The sequence below is a fragment of the Rhea pennata genome, chromosome 2, assembly GCF_028389875.1.
Source record: "Rhea pennata isolate bPtePen1 chromosome 2, bPtePen1.pri, whole genome shotgun sequence".
NCBI lineage: Eukaryota > Metazoa > Chordata > Aves > Rheiformes > Rheidae > Rhea > Rhea pennata.
This window is the reverse complement of record NC_084664.1, coordinates 164,561,179-164,579,374: the sequence shown is the minus strand read 5'-3', so window position 1 is coordinate 164,579,374 and position 18,196 is coordinate 164,561,179. Positions and strand designations below refer to the sequence as shown.

Sequence of the window (18,196 nt, the reverse complement as noted above, 5' to 3'; positions counted from 1 at the left end):
TAACTTTCTTTGCGCTTTTATCCAAACTACAAGTACATCACAGAGATCTGCACCCAACCTGGAGCGTTCTTTACACATGGCTAAAAAAAACAGACAGGCAAAGGGGGCAGAAAATAAGTCTCTTTCAAGAAAAGTTCATGCTGACAGGTCACTGTTATCAAATCTCTCCTGGTCATACACCTCTGCCACCACTTTTCTTCCTGCAAACCAGCGCCCATTCAGAGCCTGAATGGCTTTGTGAGTCTCAGAGGCCATGGAAAACTCCACAAAGATCTTGACAATGATTTCGGCATCCTCCTCTTCTCCCTGCTTCTCTTGGTAGATGATGACTCTGTTCACAGCCCCAAACTTGCCACACTCTTCTGTCACTTCTCCCTCTAAATCATCATCAATGTCCTTTGGATCCACCATGTTGCGCAGCACCATCACAGTTGACTGCAGAGAGGAGAAACAAAATAAGTTAATTAATACATCTATGAGACTGAGGTTAAATCTACAAAGCCACAATAGATAATGTAGCAGGCCTAAGCAGCACAGGACATTCCAGTGCTGTGTCATTGTAAGCATACTACACAAAGTCAATAATGTCCCAAATTCTCAGAGAGAAAATAACTAATTTAGTTATTCTCTCCCGAGGCATCAGAAGCACAAACGGTTCTTGTTCATTGACTGCTATGTTGTATCTGGCCTCAGACAACCTATTATGCAATCTCTTGGTTTTTTTAGACTCATTCTTGAGGCACAAGTGACATGAAGACCTCCCTGATTTTTTTTTTGTGCTATTGCTATCCAGTTATTTTTCGCTCCATTACCTTCAGCAACATTGCTATATATTTTAGTGAATATTGTCCCTCATCTCTGCATACACTGGAAAGTTTAACCAACTCTTTTACACCTCTGACAATTGACCTGATACTGTGATTAAAGGAGATAACTAAATACAAGTCTATTAGACTGCCTGCTAGGTATCTTTATCATACGTATCCTCTGTCAAGCCTTTTGTGATAGGGCATTTCTCTGTATGTTCTCACACATTATACCCAGATATTCCACATCCCTTCCCCTCATCTATGGCTCTGCCCAGTGTCACAGCCTAGTGATCACTGCAGTTCAGGTTCAGCATAATTAAAAATATTTGTTCCAGTTCTTATACACACAGGCCTGTATAAGTGTCTCTATGGGCCTACTAAAAGAGCAGCAAAACCAGAAGGGCTGAGAATGCCAAAGAGCTTTCAGAATGATCTAGTTTTAAGACTCCTTTTTTGACACCCTTGAACTTTTTTTTCATTCAAGTGTATCAACTGAATTGGATTCTTTGGGAAAGGTACTTGTGACAGAGGAAAAATTAGCAGCAAAGTCAGAATCTTGAAGATGAGTCCATAATGCTGTTTTCCCTCTGAATGCAAAGGGCAACACTAACTCATTCATCCTGTCTTACAAAGTGTATGGCAGTGTCATCCCTACTGCGCAGAGAGGGAGAAGACAAATGGTTCATCTGATGTCAGAGCTCAGGATCTGTATGTCAAGGAAGAATCTCAATCATGCACAGGAACAGATCTCTGGCCATGCTTGTACAAGAAGCCTGATAAGATTATCAATATGACTCCCTCCAGACCTAAAAACCTAAGAATCTACATTCAGTCCGATGTCCTCGATTTTCTCATCATTCACTCTTGTCCTTTTTCTCATTGCATCTTCTGTGACATTTTTTGTAAGCTTCTCAGAGTTTCACCCTAGAGTAAAAGGCTATAGGGAAAAGACGGATTCAACACTTGGAAACAGATTGCCTCTGACACAATCTGTCAGGCTTGCTTCTTTAATTATAAGCCAAAACAAACCAAGATGGTCTTTCAATGACGCTGAGTGAACAGACAGCTTAATCAGAAAGCCCTGCTAGCCAAGCCTTTTGCGGCCTAGCAACTGGACAGCACTTCCAGAGAAAACTCAAGAGAAGCAGCTCCTAAAGGCAGAATAAGAAAGAACCGTCGTAAGCAGCACATGAGCCTTTGTGCTCCCATATCAACTCTTTGAGGCACCTAGGGTATTTGCTGCATTTGGAAGATGGTACCATAAACTGCTGAACTATTGAGATGGACCTAAATCTAGGTCTCTGATCTGCTGACAGCTGGAACAAGCTCAGGGCAGTCAAATTACTCACCTCCTGTTTACGAAGCAACTTCTGCATCACCATATGACGGGCACTGCTGCCAGATATGCTCATGTGTTCCTGTTCACTCAACATCTCTGGTCTCTCTGACTCCTGGAACACTTCCTCCTCCTCCTTCTCTTTTTTGACCTCCATCAGGCCCAATGTTGGGGGACTAGCCAGGATAGGATTCACAACTCCCACTTGCGGGATAGTAACTGGAATGGGAGGTCGAGCAGGGGTTACTCCTGTAAGAGAACAAACTCTGTAGCATAAAGAAAAGAACCAATGTTCTGCAACCTTTCAACAGATACCAGCCAGTGAAGAGGATCACAGAATCTGTATTGTTTTAATTGCTCTGCACCAAGAACAACCAGGGAGGCTTAAGCAGCAAATTGGTCAGCATACTGGGCATATATACCCAACATATACATCATATTTGCACAGGAGGGGAACAACAGAGTGCAGGATTTTGCATGCAGTAATAACTAACCACATCTTCACTCAGGGTGCCATTCATTTCTGCTGTGAAGTTCAAGTCCTTGTCATCTCTATTATATACTAAAATAAACTCCTGCTATGCTGCACATATTAAAAAAAAAAAAAAAAGTCTTTCACAAGGTAGGGAAGGGAATTTCAGCCTCAAGTCCTCCTTAGCTGTGCCCCTAGTTGCATTGTAATTATAAAAGCACAGTTCTAAGTGTCAAAATGAAGAGTCAACATACCTGTAATGACTCCTGGTGCCTGTGCTGCCATTACAGCCTGTGGCAATGCCCCTAACGGTTGGGCCAGAGTCAGTGCTGGAGATACTAGTCCAGGAGTTGCCAAAGTGCCAAGAACTGCAGCTCCTGCCACTGCTTCCTGCAAGGGGGAGAGGGTACAGAAAGCCACACAGAGTCAATTTTGAATCAAGAAGTTGTGCTATGTCAGCTCTTTTCACATTTAAGAAAGTACTAAATACGCAGATCCTGAGGATTACAGTTCTGCAGAAGAAAAGTATGCCACCCAGGCCGCCACAGTAACTACCAGACACCAAGCCTTGGAAGAAAAGTGTTCTCTCATCTCTCAGATTTCTTCCATCCTGGCAAGCTGCTAGGTACGCTACTGAATGAAAAGGATTCAGTACACTGTCCGTAAGATGCAGGCAATTCCAGAGTAGAAGGAATCTCTACTTGTTTCAACCTACTTAGACTCTACAGGGCTGTAAGAGCTCCTCAAACAACTACTTCAAAACAGTCAAGCTGAAGCATTGTCGAAGAGCTCATCTACTACATAAAGCTTTTTACTAATGTTAAGGAATGCTAATCCATTTAAACAGATTAATATGAGCTCCCATCCCACCCCTTCTGATGACAGCATCATGGCTCTGGGGCTGTGAGACAAATCATGCTATGGAATTCTTCCTAAGGTTTTCTGTTTGTTTGTTTGTTTAAAAAAGGATTAGCCTTCTGTTAGATCACTTGTCTGATTCAAAGAACAGTGTGGCCAAAAATGCTAATGTAAGCACAAGGGACAGGGCAAGGGAGAGCACAATATTGCTATTTTCAGAAGCTGTACACTTTTAGATCAGTTTAAATCAGTTATCTTGTTTCTGTAGTTTTCACCTTTGAAGTGCAGACAGCAACACAGAACACTGACCCTGGCCTTCACGATCATAGCAACTGCAGACAATTATCATGTCAGAAAGAGATAATCATGTAGTTAAGTTCTGTTATCATCATTTTTACTGAGAAAGCCTTTCTGAACTTTACCCCTTTTGAAAGCTGAAAACTTTGTCGTCATCTGAACCTCTTCTCCCATCCTGTTATCTAGTTGCCTCCATACCGATTGTACTCAAGTAAAAATTTGATGGGTTTTTTTGGCATTTATTCTACAGTTATGGCAAGCCAAGCTTTTCTAGTTTCTTTCTGTATATCAGGTTTTCCATTTCCCTTATTGCTGCAGTCCTTCCATATTATCCAAATAATTCTCTTGACTCTAGATAGCCAAAATTCAAGTAACATTCCAGAAAATGACCTTCTTAAAACTACTGAAAAAAACTGCTTAATATGTCTTAGGATCTCAACTTTTTTGTTGTTTAACAGTACATCACATGCAGATTTAATTACCCAGATCATTCTCTTCTTTACATAGGCTTCCTATAAAGCTCCCACCAAGGAACAAAAATTCTTGAGTTTTGGTCCTTAAAGGCAGTATCTTAGATTCATAGAAGTGGTAAGGTTAGAAGGGACCTTCTGAGATCATCCAGTCCAACCTCCCTGCTCAGCAAGCTCATCTACAGCATGTTAGACAGGGTTGCATTCAGGCAGGCCTCGAAGATCTCCACAGAAGGAGACTCCACAACCTCTCCGGGCAACCTGGTCCAGTGCTCTGTCACTCTCACAGGGAAGAAATTCCTCCTCACGGTCAGGCAGAACTTCCTGTGCTTCAGTTTCTGCCCATTGCCTCTTGTCCTGTCGCATGGGGCAGCTGAAAAGAGCTTGTCCCCATCCCCTTGACACCCTTCCTTCAGGTACTTGTACACATTGATCAGATCCCCCCTCAGGCTTCTCTTCCCCAGGCTGAAGAGGCCCAGCTCTCGCAGCCGTTCCACATAGGGCAGGTGCTCCAGCCCTCTGATCATCTTTGTAGCCCTACACTGGACTCTGTTCAGTAGCTCCATTTCTCTCTTGTCCTGGGGAGCCCAGAATGGACACAGCGCTCGAGATGAGGCCTCACCAGGGCTGAGCAGAGGGGCAGGATCACCTCCCTCGACCTGCTGGCAACACTCTTCCCAATGCACCCCAGCTGACCATTGGCCTTCCTGGCCACAAGGGCACATTGCTGGCTCATGGTCAACCTGCCATCCACCAGCACTCCCAGATCCTTCTCTGCAGAGCTGCTCTCCAGAAGGTCAGCCCCCAGCTTGTACTGGTGCCTAGGATTATTTCTCCCTAGGTGCAGGACTCTGCCCTTGCGCTTGTTGAACCTCAGGAGGTTCCTCTCTGCCCAGCTCTCCAGTCTGCCCAGGTCTCTCTGAATGGCAGCACAGCCCTCAGGTGTGTCAGCCACTCCTCCCAGCTTGGTATCATCAGCAAACGTGCTGAGGAGGCACTCCGTCCCCTCATCCAGGTCACTGAGGAATAAGTTGAACAGGATGGGACCCAGTATGGAGCGCTGGAGGACGCCAGTAGCAACAGGCCTCCAACTAGACTCTATGCCTCCGATGACAGCCCTCTGAGCTCTGCCTTTCAGCTGGTTCTCACTCCACCTCACTGTCCACTCATCTAACCCACACTTCCTGAGCTTCTCTAGGAGGATGTTATGGGAGACAGAGTCAAAAGCCTTGCTGAAGGTACACAACGTCCGCTGCTCTCCCCCCATCTACCCAGCCACTCGTTGCATCATAGAAGGCTCTCAGATTGGTTAAGCAGGATTTCCCCTTGGTGAATCCATGCTGGCTACTCCTGATCACCTTCTTTTCCTCCATATGCTTGGAGATGGCATCCAGAATGAGCTGTTCCATCACCTTTCCAGGGATAGAGGTGAGGCTGACTGGTCTGTAGTTTCCTGGGTCCTCCTTCTTGTCCTTTTTGAAGCCTGGAGTGACACTGGCTTTCTTCCAGTCCTCAGGCACCTCAGCTTTCTCTAACTGCCACACCTTTTACTTAAATGGCAAAAAAAAAAAAAAAAAAAAAAAAAAAAAAAAAAACTCTTCCCAACAGCTTTAGCTTCTTAACTTCAGTTGCAAGGCTGTCTTTTGTACTTTGACTGTCGAGACGTAACTATCTTTACTATTCAATACCTATCTCTACTCATATTTTTAAATATGGAGATATTTCCTCCTTCCTTGGTCAGCATGCTAATTCCAGATGAAGCTGCATCTCTGACTTAGAGCTTCCCTCTGATGTTCATGATTCTTCAGTTCACCTGAATTTATTGATTAGCTTCTTTAATTTCACAAACTATTCTTTGGAAACCACAAAGCCCTTAAAAATATATGCAGATATAGTCTGTATTTAAATTAAACTAATCTGTACAAGAACTACACTGGAAGCATAAACCAGAAGGAGAGGCCCTTGTTCCTTCCAAGGCAAGGAAGATAGGTGTATATATACATTATATATACACCTATGTATATATACATACATACACACACACACGAGGCCTTACTTTGCTTACTTTGAACAGCAGTTCTCCTCTATGAGTCCTATTGGTTATAGCCAGCAGCTTCTGTTACTTCTGATACTTACAGTAGTCTGAGCGAACTACATTTGAGAACCCCTACACTCCTGCATCAATATTCTATTCTGCTCAATCACTGCATTACCTGTTTTCTGAACAGCCTAAAGCCATTACAGTTACCTTCTGCCTTACCACAGGTGGAGTCTTTTCAATAACGATATTGCTCAGATGACTATTACTGCCCTCATTACTATACGCCCATCTTTCTGGAATTCCTTTAGCTTCTACTGTAAAACCATTTACCTAACTTTTGGTATGCCAATCCACATAAGGTTGTGGGGAGACTCCTTATTCAACTATTTCTTTTCTTAAGGTTCCAATCAGACTCTGTTCCGAAAGGCTGCTGTATCAGATCCTCAACAAGTGTCCTAGGCAGGCTTCTGCATGTGAAGTCTTGGGAATGCAGCTTTCATTAAAACTACTAAATATGGGGCTGGAAGAGCTTGCATTCTTGATGCTAACAAGATCACAATAACCATCCATTTTGTTGAATGATACCAGCTTATGCCTTACCTGTGCCGTAATTTTTGCTGTAGCAGCTGCTGCAGCAACAGCTGCAGCTGGAGGTAATCCTCCTGGGGTAGCAGGTGTCAGGAGAGGCATTGGAGGAGTGACAGCTTTACCAACTCGGAGATATTGACCTCCAAGGTCGAAGAGGTTCATGGAAGAAACAGCATCTTGAGAAGACTGTGCTTTCTCATACTCTGCAGTAAGAAAGAGAAATGCTTACAAACGACCTTTTTGACTTGTAAACTCAACCACCACTCTCTCACTGGACAACTTAGATTTATATTTGTGAAAGAAAAAAAAAAAAGAAAAGAAAAAAGAGACCACTTAGAGCTCCAGTGAGAAGCCCCTCACCTCTCAGACCTCTTAATTTACTCATCTTATCCCTCTGATAATGTAAGCATTGTTAAAAAAAATAAGCACAGCAAGATCTCTCAACTAATTAGATTTCTAAGTTCAAGCAGAGATCCCTCTCCAAATTTATTCCTATTCTGTAGTTTAAAGTAATTCTTCCACTAGAGTAAAAACAATGAAGATGATCCCAGTGACATTCTCTACCCCACAATGAATACCAGATAGCCATTTTACCAATGAAACCATAGCCTTTGTGTTTTCCTGTTGTAGGATCCCTTGCTAGCGTGCAGGATTTAATCTTTCCAAAGGCCTCAAACACACTCTTGATGTCATCATCTGAAAGATCCTGATGAACAGATGCCACATAGATGCGGTTAAAAGCCCTTGCCTCTTCTGCTAGCTGGTCTATAATTGGTTGTGCCTGACCTATATTACTTGGTCTTCCAACCTGCAGAGAACACAGCAAATAGTCCAGTAAGCATTCAGAACAGCAGCATCACACAACTTGCCAAGACATACAGAAGGCAAAAATCAAGACAGCAGCTTGACTGTCTATTCAATCGTCATAGCCCATCATAACATCATAGAGTAGTAAAAGAGCAATAGTTAACTCTTAGCTCTGGTATACAGCCTGCTCTACAGGGTATTCCAGAATGACTGAGAGCCTAGACAGATCCCTCCACCATGTTTTTTCTAAACAAGCACTTATCTCCCCTTCCCTATCAGAAACCAACTTCCAGGAGGCGAGAACAATACTGAAAGCAAGATAAAATGCTTCTACACCCTTCTTTTGAAGGCTCTTAAACACTGCTTGAAAATGGGCACTGCAAACAGAATGCAGAGATGTAAGTGCAAAATATAAAACACTGTACTTGCAGAAAATGCTAGAGTTTCCCCCAAAGTTCCACCTTTTGCATAGTCATCTTTCTTATTGCCTGGAAAACCATAGCTGAAGTCCATTGTTTCTTTCAGTTTGTCCTGAGTATCTCCTTTTCATCTGGCAAGGGTGAACCATTACCTGAAGTCCCTTACACTAACAGGCACAACAAAAGCCAGATGTGACTTACCCATCATCCACAAGGCATAATATACTAAGAAGGCATAAAATACTAAGAAACTAAACTTCCATTTTTCCCTCAAAAGACTTCCATTTTATGTGCGTGGGGAGAAATGAGCCAGCATAAGCTTCTAGATTACAGAGGCACTCTGGAGGTTCCTCCTCATAGATCAAGGGGCCAAGAGCCACCATGTACTTAGTGGGTCAAACAGGAAGGTCCATCAGGTAACCTAAAACATATTACCTTCCACAGCACAGTGCTATGGGAAGTATATCTAGCCATGAAACACTTTATTCACAGTAAAAAGAAGTAAGAAAATTCAAAGTATGCCTGCTACTCACCTTTATATTTCTTCCCCCCAACATGACAGAGTTCATCTGTTCCAAGGCCAGCTGAGCAGCTTCAGGCACTTCATATTCCACAAAAGCAAAACCCTAGGACATAAGGATACTCTCACTGAATCATACCAATCTCAGCTTGTCTCAAATTAGTGTCAGCTAAGGCTGCCAAGACTTCCCATGTATCAGATTCCAATTATCATTGCCTGAGAAGGCTTTTTCCTAGAGAAGCTATTTATTAAAGCAGAAAACTGCAGGCTGAAGCACAGACCCATGTCCACCTGCTTCCCAGGCTTCTCATACCCAGAGGCCTAATAGAGGAAGGTCAGTGCATATAGGACTGCTAACTGCTCAGCATCTTTCAGACAAGCCATCTCTGTACACATCTGGTTCCCACTGCAGCACCCTGCAAAGCTAAGTAGAACAGGCAGCTACAAACATTTACCTTGAAGTCAATATGCTAAAGCAGCCTACTTTCTAGTTCAGACAAAGGATAAATGCTCCTCCTTCTCTTGGACATAATCAAGAAGGCTTTAAGAATAAGAAAAAGTCATTACTCAAGCATTGTTAACCAACCTTGTGTTTCATTGTAACAGAATCCCAGGACATATCAATGCTTTTTATAGGTCCAAATGGGGCAAAAGCCTGACGAATGGTATCTTCTCCCAGTTCATAGTATATGGAACCCACATACACACGACACATGATGGCCAGGGCGCGCTGCCTCTGAGCTGCCATCTGTATTGGAGAGAAGAACTGGCTGGTTAGATTAGGGGGTGGTCATGGATGCCAGGACAACTCTTTTCCCTTCCTCCTTCCCTCCCAGGAGCTATGACCCAACAGCAGGTAGCTCCACATTGGCTGCAGCACAGCCTGGCACACATGTAGTAATAACGAAGTATTTTCCTACTCAATGCACAGACTGCTGGAGTGGATAGGCAGTACAGTTCACTCCCAGGGGGCACTCAATCTCTGATGGGGTCTGCCACCTCAGCAGCCTTAACTCCAATCCCAGTGATAAGGTCTAACCCACCCCAGCATGATCACATCTCCAGCAACATTTGCAGGAGGAGGAAATAACTTCATTCTAAGACAGCTTCCCCCTCCAGGCAGCAAAAGTTCCAATTCTAGCTATTATTAGCAATCCCTCCCATTCCCTCCCACAAGGGGCAGCAAGAGATCAAATACTGGGCACCATCTAGTCATTCCCCCCACCCACATCCTCCCAGGCAGCAAAGGTTCTGGAACTGGTACCTCCTCCCCACTCCCTCAAGCACCATACACCACCTCCTCCCCTTCCCCCCTCCCCAGACAGTACAAGATCCAGTACTAGGCACCACTTCTACTGCACAGTTCAAAAGCAAAGCAAAAAATGAAATGGTTAAATGAAATTTCTTAGTTAAGCGTGTGGTGCTAGTACCTATCACTGTCTGTTGTTACTAGCTCAAATACTTGTGCAACCCCCAATGACTCTGCCCTTATCAATCCTGGTGCAGAGAAGGTCTTTGTGCTATTTTCTCCTAAAATATACTGAAAACTTGTTTGCAATACAAACCTAGAAATTTCCTATAGCAGGTACCCCCAAAGCAGTATCCTTCAATTATTTTTCTCCCATATTGCATAGCTGCTGCTACTAATGAACATTATTCTAGGAAGATACTGTTTTCTAATAAAATCACAGGTTTGGCCAGCATATCGTATCAGCATGTCTAGAGACCAAGTCAGAAATGAAGCCTCTGTAGAGGCAACTCCTTACAATCAGCAAGACTGAATTATAGTGCACCGGAGGTATGCACAAGGCTTCATTCCTATTCTCCATGGAACAGATGGAACAAACAAAGTAGTAAAGGCTACAGACTGCTGAAGAGTAGGCAAAAGCAGCATTAAGCTTGATGCCTCTCTCTTTCCCCCAGTACTACAATGCTTGGCACCAAAGTATGGAGCTCTGAACAATCACCTCCTCCCCCCCTCAACACCACTTAGGAGGGTCTCCAATCAAGGCCTTTACAAGAGACCTACTTCCATAATGTTGAAACAAGCATGAGCACAATGAGAACAGACTTCTGACTTCTCTGGGGATGCTCAAACTCCAATGGCAAAATAGAAGGGACAGCAATTTATCCATGACAGTCACAAAAGTGCGGACACAAACTATACCTGAAGAAATCCTCCTCCTACATAATACATGTATGTGAGCTGACACTGACTATAGGAAGAGTCTGAAAATGTAAAGGCACCAAGGTTCAACTCCTATTATTCCATGTGGCAGGGACACTAATCAGGAATGTTTCTCACCCCATACTTCTGCTCCTGAAGTGATATTAAACTTCCTTCTTGACTAGGTTTAAATATTTCACACAGTTAAGAATCATTTTTTTTTTGATAGCTCTGCAGTGCTGCGAACTCAATGGACTACAGCACATGTACACACAGGACTGCTGACATGTCTCCCAGATTCTCCAACACCTTCCCAGTTTTGGTGCATAAAAGCCAGTAATCAGTAGCCCGTACCCTATGTAGTGTATCCATTTAAGGTTTCAGAGCCATCACTATTCTAATCCCAAGCATCAGTAAGTTAAGTGCCTCACCCATGGTGCCACAGCCCGTGATACAAATGTAGTACTTTCCTAGGAGAGCTCTGACAAGACACCGCAGCCTTCTACCAGGCAGAAGAATTTCCCAACTTCTGGAAGGTATACATACAAAGAGGATATTCTTTTCTTTTCAGTTATCGGTGCAACAGTAGCAAGAAAAATGGCATTTGTCTGCTCCCACGGGAGCGACCTTCACGGGAGAAAATCCACATCTTACTCTGCTGCACAGATCCTATCAAAACAGGTGGAGTGGAGTTAGGAGGAATCTGTTATACCTGCAATATATCAGAAATCTGGATCTATAAAAGAGTTCAGCTGGACTATTAGGACTATAGGCACAACTGGACTGCTAACAGGAACCAGCAGCATTATGTTACAGGAATGATGCAATATATACCTGTGAACTAAGCACAGGACTAAGTGTCAAAAACTCACGAATAGAAATCTCATTTTTTCATTAGCCACATTTAGTAGTTTCGAGCTGTCCACTGGCCCTCTTTCCACCTATAAAATGGAGTTTAAGGTATCTGCCACTTTCATAAAGACAGCAGCAATATTTATACCTATATATCTTATACAGATAATGTTGCTGTTAAGTGCTTGTCAGGGTTATTTTAAGGACAAGTCATAACATCATATTAGAATTCTGCTTTAAATGACATGGGGTGATGTTTTTGCATCACCTCAAGCTTCAATTTTAATACAACGATGCCAGGAAATTGTGCTCATCTTGCTGATGCAACATGGAAAGTCTCGAGCTGTAATATTTGGAGGATTTTGGAGCATTAAATAGACATAAGGGTTTTTTTTTAAATCATAGTCAGTAGGATACTGCAATAGGAAGTTCAGGCTGCACTTCCTTCATGTAGGAATTGATGAACTCTGTCAACAGGAAAAAAAAATGTTGGACAGACGACTATTTATATTTTCTACATTCTTAATGGGCTTTGGGATGAAGCATTTCCTGAGGGTATCCTAGCTATACTGAACTGTACCACCACTGAATGATTCAGAGTAGACTCCTGCTTCTCTGTTCTGTCCCACTGGCAGTAGTCACTGACTCCCTATGGAGGGAGGGATGTCTTAGGAGAATTCACAGTATTAACTGTGCCCTTGAGGCTAATGAGAATTTAAACATTTCCTGTTACATTATCACTACCTGCTTTTCATCTGTTGCCCATGCACAAATGATAGAGGTTAACAAAACAATTCAGCAAAACTGGTGGAGTTAATGTTATCAAGTAAGCATCTAGGTTAATAGGTTTCTTGGGCACCAGGGTTCAGAAAACAGTTGTGCCAAATTCATAGAGATGTATCCCTCTATTCCACTCCAAACTTACATCCCCTGATAAATTTTATTTTGGCTCCCCTGCTGACATGCTACCTACCGTGGCAGTGTTACAGGAGGGAAACCAGGTGATTAAGTTTTAGTGCGTCTGTCACTTTGGAGTGCAGACTTCCAGTTGCATTTTATACCAACCAGATACATTATATTCCAGCAAGATGGGAAAATATTTACAACTGAACCTTTGCATGCAGAGTGGAGTTTTTTGCACTTTTTGCAGTGGTCATTGTCCAACATGTGTAGGAAAAAGGAGGGGATGGATAATCCCAGGTAATTAAGCTCTTTGTGATGTCCAATTAGAAATTCCAGTGCTAAAGGACTGCACAGATTCTCTGAATAGTCCTGCAGTTCTGTTACTTTCATCCTGATATTACTTTGAAACATGCCATATTCACCTAGCCTGGAAACATGCACAGTAAGAACAGTCTTAAATCTGGGCTACAAAATGCTCTGCAAGCCTACAGTGCCCCAGTCCTCCCCAGCACCTTAGCTGCCAGGTCTCTGGTGCCGTGAGTTTGCTATGTAAGAAGTTGCCCATTTGTGAGTTACCTTGGCAGTTAGTTTTAGGTCAGGACCTCAGAACTGTAGCATCCCTAGAAATGCAGCTCCCACAATTTCACAGGTGTGTTCAGAATTGTTCGAAATCTAAAGCTTTCTTTGCCAACTGACTCCAGGGCCCCGACTGCCAGTGCCACAGCAGACTGCACCCAGCCCAGGGTCTTCCTCTGGGGAGTTTACACTTTGCCTCTGCTTGTTGTGCTTGTCCATAACAGGTGGGTATGTGGGAGGGTTGTGCTGGGTTGAATTAATAGCATTGTATTACTGCTAAATACTTCCCCACTCTAGGCCCTGACTAAGACAAAGTGCCCAAGAAGAAGTGAATATGTCTATTGACCGATTGTAAAGGTGAGAGAGGATCTCCAAAGCCCATTGTCACTGCTGCCATCTGAAAGACAGTAAAGACAGAGTTCAGTCTGTTGGAGCTGAGCATACTATGGCTGTTTGTAAAAACTCAAGCAGAGCGGCGGCACAGGGACCCTGTGAGAGAGGCCTCTCCTTCCTTGCCCCTCACTGCCTGGTCCCAAGGACTGTCCAGCGCTGGGACCCTGCAGATTCCAGTCCCACCAGGTCAGGGTGGAGTTGTGCTGCTGCCACTGCCTCAGGAAGCAGGGTCTTCTCCCGGGGCGGGGGGACTCAAGGCAATAGTAACCTCTGTAACCACTGTCGTTGATTCACCCCCAGCATTTAAAAAGGAGCCCCTCGACTAGAACAGCCACTCAGAAACATGCACAGCCCTGAAAGGCCAGAGCTGCCTAATGTGGCAAGCACATCCACGTTGACACTTCATTGAAAAAAAAAATACCCAACACCCCGAACCATTATTCTGGGCTTCTTTGAGTAAAGACAGTAATATGTTCAAAAAAAAAACCAAACAAACAAAAAAAAAAAAAAAAAAACAACAAAAAAAAAACACACTTCTGAAGGAAGGAAGAAAAACTTAAATAGCAGTTTAAGGATTCTCCCAGGACATAGGCATTCCAGCATTAGCAGGAATTGTCAATTTCTCTGAAAAGTTTGGTTGGCTGAGTACAGCAGAGAAGGGGGGAAGGAAATGGGGTAACACTGTCAGTAATGCAAGAGACAGGCACCCTCTTGTCAAGGGGAAAGAGATGGTGTAAGGATACTGTTCCCAGTAACCCTAGACACCATGTGGGCTGAATGTGGAACCAGCAGTAGGTTCTTTGGCTTCTGGCTTTTCAAGAAGCATTTGACCGACCAAAAGGAAACAAAATTTCCCTCCAACAGAAGAGAAATTCTTAAGAAAATTTACTGTTTGAATGTGCAAATTTGGGGGGCAATTTGCTAAGTCAGTAAAGGGAATTTCTTTAAAAGGCTGAAGACAGCATACTTCAATTTCCCTGTGGAAACAGAAGTGCAAGTACCTGGCTCCGGGCAGACCTCAGGGCTGTGCTCTGGTTCTAAGTGCAAAAAGAACTCCACCTTGTGGGGGAGAGCAAGAACAAAATAAGAATCTCAGAGAGTCTCTCACCTGCAAGTTGGTGAGCTGCTGTTGCTGGTGGGCGATGGTTTGCTTCACCAGCACACTCTTGATACTCTGTTCCATTGCATACTTCTTTGCCTAGAAGGAAATACAGACTCTGTAGTCACAGAACAATACTACAGAACAGGGAATGACATTTGACTTTACACCACAGTTCCCCAGAACCACACAACTGTCTGCCAATGGTGCTTTCCAGTGCTCCAGCCCTAAGCACTACAGCACTGTACATTAGCCAACGGCCAACAGCTTACTAATGTCTTGGTCTGTACCTTGGAGTCGCAAGCCCTGAAATACAGCATTATGCTTGAGCAGAGGACTGGATGAATTCAAGTCTGCAGCAGGCGCAATGTTAGGAAAGCAGCATGCACTACACACTTAGCATTTCCCCTCTTCCTCCCTCTGCCCCTTAGATCCCACCATAGCACCTTACCTGCTGGGATGAGGGCAGGACAGATAGCCTCCTTCAAGTCCTTTCCACTCAGAGAACATCTGGACAAAGAAGTTCTACAAAACGGAAGCGGGCTCCTAATCCTCATGCCCAGTCTCTGGACTGTGCGTTCCCCCTCCCCTTCCTTATCATATTTGGCCTATTCTAACTTCAAGGACCCACTGCTTTTGCTCACTAAAATGCTCCAGCTCTTCTCCTCCAGTTCCTGGCCTGCAGACACAAGGCTGATTTGTCTTTTTCATTCAGCCTTCTGAAATTTGACAAAGCCTGAGCTTAACACCCAATGATGTTGAAATGGAGGCTCTTTGTCAAGGGAAACCCATGTATGTGCCTACTCTCAGGGGATGGAACAGACACATTCAGCCAACCCCTCAGGCACCTGCTTTCCATGGCTGTACGTGTTTGGGAGGTGCCAGGGAACAGCAGGCTCTAAATCGTGGATTTGAGACGTGTGCTTCGAAAACCTGGAAACGGACAAGGGGATTTACATCTGTCAGCTATGGAGTAGCCAGAGGAAACGAGGTCGTTTCACACTGAGCGCCAAACAACACACACACAAGCAGCTTCAGCATTATGGGAACATTCATGCGAAGCCTACCCAGAACAATACTGTACTTCCCTCATCAGAATACAGAGGATACCTAGCCCACAGCTCCCACATTCCCTGGTTTTGTTCTCTTCCCCTCTTTTCCCAACTTTCCTCTCCTCTCAGCAAGTCAGGCATCACTCCTATCAGGAAAGCGAGCCAGAAGTCAGTAGTAACCTCCCCACAGTTGTATAAAACAGGACCAACAACCAGAAATCAGAGCGGGACTGAATTTTTATCTAGATTAAAACAGGTTGGCTCAAAGGCGCTGAAAACACTTGCTGCATGCTAACGGATCCCTTTACAATAATCTGGGAAGGGGCAAGGGGGAAAAAGTAGAGATATTTTGCAGTGTGTTCTATTGTGGATAGAGCAAAAGATCAGCTGGAGCATATTAGAAACCTATTCCTTGTGGTGTATGTAGGCTGCTCCTAGCAGTAACTTTGCAGTGGCTGCAAAATGTCTCAGAATCACAATGCGATCTCAACATGTTATCTGTTTTGATTGACTTAACACCCCACCCAAAACCCCCAACAAATTCCCTAACATGTCCCCCAAAAGCAACTACAAACTCCTAAACTAAAATAAACAATATTTGGACACAAATTTAAAAGAGTGCATCTACACACAGCATGGCCATTATCCAATACATATCCTTGGCAGATGAGTTTCCTTTTATAAGAAAAGTAATAGATGGTAGTGTTAAAAAAAAAAAAAAAAAAAAAGTGCTAGGAAAAAAATGTATACATCAGCTTTACTCACTTTCTGGAGAGCTTCCTGCTGTTCAGGTGTGAGGGGAGGAAGCCCCAGTTTAGCTGCTGTGCTTTGTCCATTTTCCATCTTTATGGACTCTGTACCCTGAGAAAATATGAAATACTTATGAAAAACTGTTCTCACACAAGTTTCCACTTTCCTTGTTCACAGAAACCCGGTGCACTTAATGTCAATAAAAAGTCTCCCCAACCTATTCATGCAAACCTGTTCTTTAATATCCTAACCACTTCCATTAGGGACATTATGCCATCAACCATACAAACTAATGTACATGCTGGATAGTTTAAAATTTTCCCTAATTTTCCTCTTTTCAGTAAAAAAAGTAATGCCCAGCTTTCACTCTTATCATCTCCATCTTATCTCTCCACAGTTAAATCCTCTATTGAATATCCTTATTTCCTCTTTCTGTCTTCTCCTATATCAGTTTATTTTTCTTGGTTTTTCAAATTCTCTTTAAAAAAAAAAATCTCTGAGATTTCTAAACTTCACATACTGTTCTAGGCACTGGCTCACAAAGAAGCACTATTCTCGTACTTGATTTGATGCATATTGCCTGCACATGCAAATTCCCACCCTCAACATCAGAACAGGCCTAGAAAGAAGCTTCTGGAAACATGTGTAGCTAACAAACATTACTCCTATTTGTGCTTTGGTATTCTACTACTTCATTTCATGGTCATGTTTTCCCCAGAAGTGCCTTCCTGTGATATAATTGGTCAGTTATTCCTACTATGTTAAGGAACAGTCGGTTTCTCTAAGGTATGCACGTTAATCTGGTTTTGCTGAAAGCAATTCAGCAGCTTTTCTGGTAAGTGCCTGCCAACTTCTATCTTCAGGATAGTATTCTAAGACATCCCCAAAAATGCCACCATGTAATTGCTGGTCAAAATTGGGGTCATCATTAAAAAACTATTAATGGACATCTCAGTTTTCCAGTAATTGTGATGTACTCTGTAACAAGAAAGCTATAGGAAAAACAAAGGACAGACCTATCCAATTCTCTTGGCATTGCAAAAAAAAAAAAAAAAAAAAATCTCTCTTGGAAAAAGATATACCAAAGTAATTGGTAGTTTAGTACAAGAAACAGTGTTATGCCCATTAGTTTGATTCCCAGTCACTCAGAAGAAATTATTTGCTTACAGCACTCACAGCACTGGCTAACAACTTAGAAGTTTATTGCAGGTAGAAGCAGTTCTGAAAGATCACTCATCACTCCACCAGAGAAAATTTTACAGGTGTATCAAGATCCTACTAATATGGAGGACCAAAATGGAGATCGGTTAAGAAAAAAAAATGCTTCTTGGCTGCATCTTACGTTTCAGAAAGAAAAAACACAGTCTTTCAGAAGCAAAAGATTCTGGGGCATGGTTACATAGAAAGTGCATCTTACATTGCATCCCCTTTATCCTACCACTAGGCGAAGGCAACACATTAATAAACACATGAGCTGCTGCATCTCTCAACGAGACAGAACAGAACTGTTAGATACGCTTAATATTAGCTGAGTGTTTCAGGTAAAAGTACACACACATTTCCATGAAGACAGACATAGGCTGCACATCTGCTCAGGAGAGTATAACCCAATTCCTGCTTTATGTCTATTGCAGTAACATTCAGTAGAGACCAGTCACTCTTTCTCCAGAATCAAAAGCTTGCTTGATGGCTCCATTTTTCTCTTACAGTATTTTCATATTTGCTCTATATATTGATGCATAGAATGTTTGGTTTGTGACAGGGAAGAAAAGTGAAAAGTAGTCAAA

General features: G+C 43.1%; 1 protein-coding gene across 4 annotated transcripts in view; it reads right to left on the bottom strand.

Moving 5' to 3' along the window:
• Positions 1-18,196, bottom strand: part of PUF60 (poly(U) binding splicing factor 60) — a 29,713-nt gene continuing 11,517 nt past the window's right edge. For 2 of the 4 annotated variants that reach the window (XM_062570792.1, XM_062570794.1), the window contains 10 exons: positions 16,425-16,520; positions 14,617-14,706; positions 13,462-13,512; positions 9,204-9,365; positions 8,631-8,723; positions 7,466-7,679; positions 6,884-7,074; positions 2,872-3,007; positions 2,159-2,394; positions 1-435 (listed from right to left, as the gene is read on the bottom strand). In XM_062570792.1, coding sequence (XP_062426776.1) covers positions 136-435; positions 2,159-2,394; positions 2,872-3,007; positions 6,884-7,074; positions 7,466-7,679; positions 8,631-8,723; positions 9,204-9,365; positions 13,462-13,512; positions 14,617-14,706; positions 16,425-16,520 — 1,569 coding nt within the window. In that variant the 3' untranslated portion in view covers positions 1-135. Of the gene's footprint in view, positions 436-2,158; positions 2,395-2,871; positions 3,008-6,883; positions 7,075-7,465; positions 7,680-8,630; positions 8,724-9,203; positions 9,366-13,461; positions 13,513-14,616; positions 14,707-15,058; positions 15,541-16,424; positions 16,521-18,196 lie in introns of those variants that run through there. The other 2 variants (XM_062570795.1, XM_062570793.1) reach the window with 2 other exon arrangements.